The sequence below is a fragment of the Haplochromis burtoni genome, unplaced genomic scaffold (genome assembly GCF_018398535.1).
Source record: "Haplochromis burtoni strain Fernald_Lab_line unplaced genomic scaffold, NCSU_Asbu1 Contig_146, whole genome shotgun sequence".
Lineage (NCBI taxonomy): Eukaryota > Metazoa > Chordata > Actinopteri > Cichliformes > Cichlidae > Haplochromis > Haplochromis burtoni.
The window spans coordinates 1,472,879-1,480,734 of record NW_024582507.1 but is presented as its reverse complement, the minus strand read 5'-3'; the positions used below and the strand labels follow the sequence as shown (position 1 = coordinate 1,480,734).

The following is a 7,856-nucleotide window of genomic DNA, read 5'->3' as shown; positions in this document are numbered from 1 at the left end:
GCAAATATGGTGTTATAGAGCAGCTTTAAAGCTGTAAATAAGCCTATGTGCGCCATCTAGTGGAGGAGAAAGAGAAAAGACATGGCAGCAAGTATTGAAAGCTTCATTAATGATAACAACAGTGACAGAAACCACCAGACACAGGTGGATATTTTGTTTCAGAAGTGCTGTTTTTATTAAATTGATTACAGTAAAGAAATATAATAAAACAAAATTTAACAAAGCAGTACTTAAACAAGAAAATCATTACTTTATGAGTTCCAACCCTTTCAGAAAACCTGGTAAATCTTGTGAGTATGCTTTTTCCCACAGGTGTAGTGCAGCTCACACACGATCATTTCAATGCACTCTGCAAAAGAACTAATAGAGCAACACAAACTAACATTATGAGGATTCCTTGTAACTAGGAGAAAGACAATGATGGTAGCAAACAGCTGGAAGCAGTCGCAGTGACCAACAACACGCTCAGCCTCTGAATGACTGAATAGGTTCTGTCTGCAATCACTCTCAGACAGACTGGAGAAAGTATGCTGTCTAATTTATAAACACAAACAGATTCAACACAACACAATCCTTCTGAGTCAGTCTCTGCTGAACCAGACTTCACTGCATCTCTCTGCAACTGTTTGCCAGCTGCTAATTTAAATGTGAGGCTGCCGAATGCTTATGTGACTCTGCAGCTGAATCATCGTCCTGCAGCAGCTGTGTCACCATTCGTGTAGAAATGTCTGAAATTATGCTTCAAAACTATCAGGTCCTAGCTGGACTCTGAATGTAAGTACATAATGTGAATTTCAGTGTATTGCCATTTTATCACCATCACCAAATCCACTTTAAAGATAGCAGCTGTCTGCAAGTGATCACAGACTTGGTCGCCATCTTCAAAGCAACTATTTGAAAGCCAATGAGATCAGTCAGTTGCAAAAATGTTTGGTCGTGCCGTCGTCTCCACCCACTGTTTTCCCTAGTGTGACTGTAGCATAAGATACTTTGTGGATCTCCTTCTGTGTTCCTTTTTCTCGGTGAGGAGAGTCCATTGAGTAGTTTCAGTCGACTGTCACACCTTCAGGCAGCTCCACCACAACAGGTTCACAGTCGTCCAAGTCTGAATCGAAATCCCATCTGAACTTCTTGGTCAGGTGGGCTTTGAATTTCTCTGCTCTCTTACGCAGGTTGGCATCTACACCAGGCCCAATGGCAAACTGGAAAAAATCCTGTGAAGAACAATTAATCAAACAATTTTATAAACTGGTAACTGTAAATGTGATCTGTAAAAATTCAGGTGATGCTTTGATACTGTGGTCCATTTTCTGTTTGCAAGCATTTCTGTGTGTCGTGGAGATCATTCAGGATTATGAACGTATGTTGTACGGATCGAATTATAAACTGTCCTCAGATACCAGCCATGTAAAAATAATGTTGTGAAAGGTATTCAACACACTGGCAATTTAAACATCCCTTTCTCGTTGCATACGAATTATTATCTTTATAATTTATTTTTTTACATTTAACCAGAAGAGCATGCAAAGTGTGGAGCAAGCCCAGGTTTAATCCCCGCTGGGGTTTAAGTAGTACAAATGCAGGGTTCAACATAACCAACAGGCCAATGGCCCAAGGCCAGCAGAAAACTCTAGTGGGAAAGTTGATAGCCCAGCTGCTGACCCATTTGGACCAGTGACGGTGTTTCCACTGACCGATTTACCCCTGAACAGAGCTGACCGAAATGATCGACTGTTTTTAGCTGCTTTGACTTCCATTTGTTTATTTATTCCACTACATTTATTTTAAACCTTTATTTACAGCTTTTTTCCTAATAATCTTCTTCTTTTAGCTGCGTCATTTAGGGGTCACCACAGTGGATAATCTGCCTCCATCTCTGCCTATCCCTAGCATCCTCCTCTGTCACACAAACTCTCTGCATATCTTCCTTCACTACATCCATGAATCTCCATATTCAGCTTCTTTTGTACAATCTGGCCACTATCCCTCCTCTGCATATGTCCAAACCATCTCAGCCTTCCCTCTCCAACCTCTCAAACCTGAGCTGTCCCTCTGATGTACTCAATTCTAATTCTGTCCAGAGATCACAATGTAGTCTGAATACAGCTTGAATCTACTAATAAATAATGATATGTTCCTATAGTATAATCTTGAAATTAAACTGTCATTTTTGTAGGCAAATAAAGTCACACAAGGAGCAAGTAAAAGGCTGATCTTCTGGCTTGTTGGTTGAAAAGTGTGATACTGGTTAATGGACCCTAAATTACTTAAGATTAGTTTGCAAGAACACATTTTTTTAACTTTTTAATATCACAACATCTTAGTTCACATCTAAAATCAATTTTGCACCAGTGAGATGAATATATATTATTTAGTTAGATATAAAGGAGCATCAAGTGACAAACACTATAGTCTGATTTGTGCATGTACCTGCAGCGTGGAGGTAAGGAAGTTGTTTTGAGATACAATGTCAACAAAAAAATCAGGAGGTATTTCTCCAAGCTGGTGGTAGAGCACGGCGATGAGCCCCAGGTAGAGGTCCTTGCGCTTCAGAATGGACTCCTCTGAGCGGCACAGCAGAGCGAGGAGGCACTTCCAGTGCTCGAAGCCCTCGTACACATTTCCAAAGAGAAAACACACAAAGGCAAACTGCAGCTCACCTGAGAGAGGGGCTAAATGTCAGTACTTTTTCTTGCATAATGAATCAAGAGTAACCCATTTTTAACAAATGTGATACATACCTAGCACGTTAAGAGCCTCCTGCATGTGGTTCTTCTCCAGCACCGTCTCCAGAGCGTAGCTCAGGTCCATGCTGCACTTGGTGATCTCAGCCGGCGTAGCCCCGGGAGGGTAGGTCTTCTTAGGGATGACAGAGAAGCGCAACTCCGTACCCTCCCTTTGTTTCATCTTGGGGAGCCTGTCAAGCCCCTCTTTCATGCTCTGACAGGCCGTGTCATTCCTCGGCTGCTCCGCCCTGTCTTTGGTGTGTGTGAACTGAAGCTCGGGAATCACGTCACTGAATGCACATACTCGACCTGAGAGAGGCTGCAAGTTTTTGGCCATTTCCTCACTGATACGGTCAGTGAGGGACACCCACTTCCTCATCACCTCATAGGGATAGGGGCCCAGGTAAGGATCCAGCTCGCGCAAGCTGGCACGAATCCGACTCAACTCCTCTTCATTCTTGGAGGCTGAGAAGTCCAGATCTTCTTCCTTGGCGTCCCAGTTGGCCAGTATGATCTCTCTGGGTTTGAGAGAGAGGAAGAGGCCTGTCTTCGGGCCAATTTGTCCTCCATAGCCTGACGAGCAGTAGTGGAGGAAGTGCAGACCAGGGGGGATCATTTTAACACCCCGGAAACGAGGACCCACTTGCCAACTCTTGCAGTCGATTCCGAGCTCTGTACCCTGAGGAACACCCAGCAGCACGAGGGTAGCTCCCTCCTCGAAAAGCCTCAGGGCAACATCTGGATCCATGTCCACACTACCACTGCTGCTGCTGGCCATGTCTTTTAAGGGGTACTTAACGTGAATCTACTAACGAATTAACTAACTAAACTCTGCTCTCACCTGTTAAATGCAGATCACTCAAACGGATTTCCTCAAAAGGTCAGAGAGCCGCTGCTGCTTTGACGATAATACTTTCAATTGATGCGATTCTCGATGACTGAAAACATGGCAAAAAATGTTAAAGCTACACTGTGTTAGTAACTTCGGTGTAATAGCCTTTCTCACAGCCACACTTCATACATCCAGCTGTTGACGTTTCGAGTCGTTCGTATGGTGGAAGTTGTGCCACAAATTTCTTGCTCCGGACGGAAACAGTACCATGAAACACATTTGTGTCCGTCTACTTTTAATTTAAATACATTAATTAATAAATGTAAAATGTTATAAATCGTTTATGTATAATAGAATAATTATATAGATGTATTATATGATTTGTGTATGTGTATAGTTATTGTATATTATCTATATTTGCACTTCGTCTTTTGCTTGCTGCCTGTAGGTGTCGCCAGAGATCTCACCCTATGCATCGTCCTCTGTCTCACCAAACCTTGGCATGCTCCCCTTCGCTACATCCACGAATCTCTGTGGTCTTGCTCTTTTCTTCCTCTTCATTCTTGTATCCGCGCATGTCCATCTCAGCCTTGTCTTTCTAACTTTGTCTCCAATCCACTCAACGTAAGCTGGCCCTCCAGTAGACTCATTTCTAATCTTGTCCATCCTTGTCACCACAAATGAAAATCGTAACATTTTCAACTCTGCCACCTCCACCTCCTATATTTTGTCTGCCTTCATTACCTCTGCTCCTTGCATCCTCACCTTTACCCCCTCTGAGTCACACACATGTCTTGTTTCTTCTGACTTTCATTCCTCTTCAGTGCACACCTCCACCTCTCCAGGCTCTCATCCCCCTTCTCACTACTCTCACTACAGATCACAATGTCTTTTACAAACATCACAGTACACAGAGACTCCTGCCTGACCTCATCTATCAGCTTGTCCATCACAACTGCAAACTACAAAGTGGCTAAGAGCAGATCACTAATAAATAAATAGCAGATTGGTTGGTTTTTTTTGCTAGACTTTATTTAAAATATAATGATTTAGCCAGCATGTATTAATATCTGCTTTATTCACATTTAGCTTTTTCTTGTGACCTCTTTATGGAAGCTTTTTTCCGTCACTCAGGAAAAAAAAGTAGTTAGAAGCTAAGTTAGAACTTTTTTCACAAAACATCAAGTTACTGACTAAATGTTTTAAAATTGAGTGATTTGTCATGAGTAGAAAATTTCAAGACATCACCTGAAAATTTTGACTAACAAAAAAAAATTAAATTAAAATAAAAAAAAATCTTGATTGACAGAAACAAGCTTCTATATGTTTCCATTCTTTACAATAAAGACATTGTGCAATATTTATTGAATGACATTTTGTAACACTAACATTCATTCCTTAATCAAAATAATGAAAAAAAGGATGGTTATATAATATCTTGCAACAAAAGTCTATTGTAGCTGATACACCTATAGCACCCCTAATAATAATAATTAATTAATTAATATCATTATTACAATAACTGCATAGGCTCACTTCAGAATAGTATAAATCAAACATGTACAAATTTTATTATGTGGCATATACTCAACTATATAACCGACATACGAACATTTTTGGGTATGATGACATGTGGTTTGCAAACACAAAACATAAGAGTTTGTACAACAGGAGAAACTTTTAAAATGGCCTAAAAGTATCTGAACGCGTCGATCTTTAGCTTATCTTTGCTTACTATGTAAAGCTATTCCATAAAATGTAGCAATGCTGACATGCAGATGCTGGTGTAGCTTTTAATACACAAGACACTGAGAACTTGACAACAGTAAACATTCATGACTTTGCTTTTGAAAAATAGCTGTCTAAACACAGTCACTGATTGGTCACATGTAATATTCGCTATCTGTAGCAAGGAACACTGTGTAAATTCACCTTATGTCTTCATGAGAAAGTAGCACAGGCCTATAGGAGCCAGGGAGATACATTTCCTACTTTTAAAGCACAGAGACACTTTGAAGTTTTTGCCAGCAAGTGATCAGTGCCTTGATAACTCGGATTAACCTCATCCTTTTTCTCTTCTTTCCTCGTATTTTCTGGACAGCTGAACAAGAGGTTTTATTTCCCTGAAAAAAATGGAAAAAGAAAATAGCACAAGAGTGGTTTGGCTTGTTTTCTCACTGTGCGGTGGTGCTGGGGGCTCAGAAGAACACATTAAAGTCATCTTACCAAATACTGGGGACGGCAGTTTTGCACAATTAGCTGCTCCATGCTCTCAACTGGCTTCTCCAGGTCAGATTGATTTTTGCCACTCCCCTGACACCGCATCTGCTGTGTCATACCATAGATGGAAACCAGGATGCGACGTGCCTGCCATGAGATAACAGCCCAAACGTGTAGAAAATTAAAAAGGTGGAATAGTCCATCTAGCATGTCAGTCAAAGGTTGAAAACTTCTTCTGTATTTACCCAAACGTAAATGTACAGCATGTGCCACGCAGGTTGTCATTTTTACCCTGTCCATGGTGCTGAAAGTGCATATAATGTAGTGCCACTTACCTTTCCTGAGGGACAAGGGTCTCTCTCTTTAAATTTATTCGCTGAAACAGTCAGATTCTGCAAAAGAAAAAGCCCAGTGTTGAGTTATTTAAGACATTTATTTGGCTTGTGATGCAAAAGAGAGAGGGGAGAAAGAGCTTTACTTGAAGAGCAAACACTGGAGGGCAGCCTAGCACATGTTATTAACTCACAAGCTTTATCACAGCTGTAACTGATTGCAGTGAACTTGCATTTAATGGTAGTTTAGTTAGTGGGGATGTCTGCCAATACAATACTTAAAACACAATCATTTTTAAATATCTACCACAGTTAATTAATCCCACAGTCTTATAATAAACTTTGCAATCATACCAGATTCTGTAGTTCAACGGAGATGACTTCTCTGTAGGAGCCCAGTATTTCTTTATAGTTACATCTACTTTTCCCACAGGAGTAGGCCAACAAGACAGCCACCAGGACACTACGGAGCAGAGTTCCAGTCAGACACTATGAAAAGAGAGCAGTGTTACAACTCTTCACACGCAACCAAGGAAAACAGGCCACGAATCATCGCTCAATTTGGCTCCCGCTGAGGCGCACAGTGCGTTAAAAGCATCTGTCAGTTTCCAGCTGTCTGCGCCACCTGACATCTCGACCAAAGTCGAAATAACCACATTAATATACGTCGGTGTGCACGCTTCATCAGCAGCAGCTCATTTACTGCGTAAGTACGCACCAGATGTTCAAACTGCGCTTACCATTTATCATGTTTTTCTGCAGGATCTTCAGACGAGCAAACCCATCTCTAGTCGTGACCGTCTTCGCTCATGGTGAGCTCCAAACTTTCACTTTTTTTTCTTTGGCTCCCCTTCAGTACTTTTGCACTACCTGTGGCAGAGACGTTAATACGGAGACGGGTAGACTTCCGATGTGGCGCTCCGTGGCTTCCAACATTACCAAACTGACTGCTCCTATTTCCTTCCCCGTCATGGATTGCTGACGCCGGGCTTAGGATTTCACCAAACTCCAGTCCGATCAAGTCAAGGACAACTTCTGCAATCAATCATTTGCCTCCATCCTTTCGGTTTCGTTGGAAAGACACGACGCGGCATTTATCCAAAGCGCCGATTTAAACTTTTTAAAAGCTTGTTGTGATAGCAAAAGAAAAAACAGAAAAGGCAGCCTACAACATAAAAAATGGAATGAAATACCAGAGAGAGCAGTCAAAACTATGACCCTGCATGGGAACTGCTCGGGAGGATGAATGTCACTCTTGGAGTGAAAGTGTGGGAAATCACATCTCACAAACAAAGAGTGCAGTCAGAGTTTGAGTTGACATTTAACTTACAGCACAAGAAAAAAAAGTCTTAGAAACCAACTTGTTTGGGAGAAACAGTGAATTCTGCAATAAACTTTATTGTCTGTTTATTGGATGCCTGCAAAGTATTTTTAAACACATTTCAGAAAAGATATGTAGAAAGGACAAAAATCATGGCTACATGATATAATCCTTGAGAAAGAGTTTATATACACTGTCATGTGTTTCTAAACAGATATAGCCAAATCTGGAGAAGACACAAAACATATAATTCCATAAAAATGTAAAGTGTTTAACAAACACAGCTACAGATAAAAACACCTTAATGTGTTCAGTTCAAACATTCTGTAAATGTGAAACTGCCCTTTTTAGATAGTTCTTGTGTAAAATGCCTGAAATATGCATTTATTTCACAATTGTAACAACCACATAGACTGAACTCAGAA

At 40.9% G+C, this 7,856-nt stretch overlaps 1 protein-coding gene across 1 annotated transcript; it reads right to left on the bottom strand.

The window, feature by feature from the left end:
• Nucleotides 1-667: 667 nt before the first annotated feature.
• aar2 (AAR2 splicing factor) lies at nucleotides 668-3,814 on the bottom strand. Its single transcript, XM_005931834.3, has 3 exons — nucleotides 2,742-3,814; nucleotides 2,431-2,660; nucleotides 668-1,214 (listed from the first exon to the last, which is right to left on the bottom strand). The coding sequence occupies exons 1-3, from the start codon at nucleotides 3,502-3,504 to the stop codon at nucleotides 1,047-1,049; spliced, it is 1,161 nt and encodes a 386-aa protein (XP_005931896.1). The 5' UTR covers nucleotides 3,505-3,814; the 3' UTR covers nucleotides 668-1,046.
• Between the last annotated feature and the right edge of the window lie 4,042 nt (nucleotides 3,815-7,856).

What these genes read in the sequence shown, in the direction of transcription:
- aar2 (XM_005931834.3), bottom strand. Translation starts at nt 3,504, where the DNA reads ATGGCCAGCAGCAGCAGTGGTAGTGTGGACATGGATCCAGATGTTGCC. An exon ending in GGAGGCTCTTAACGTGCTAG is followed by an intron (nt 2,661 to 2,741) that starts GTATGTATCACA and finishes CCCCTCTCTCAG; the next exon opens with GTGAGCTGCAGTTTGCCTTT. An exon ending in TCCTTACCTCCACGCTGCAG is followed by an intron (nt 1,215 to 2,430) that starts GTACATGCACAA and finishes TGTTCTTCACAG; the next exon opens with GATTTTTTCCAGTTTGCCAT.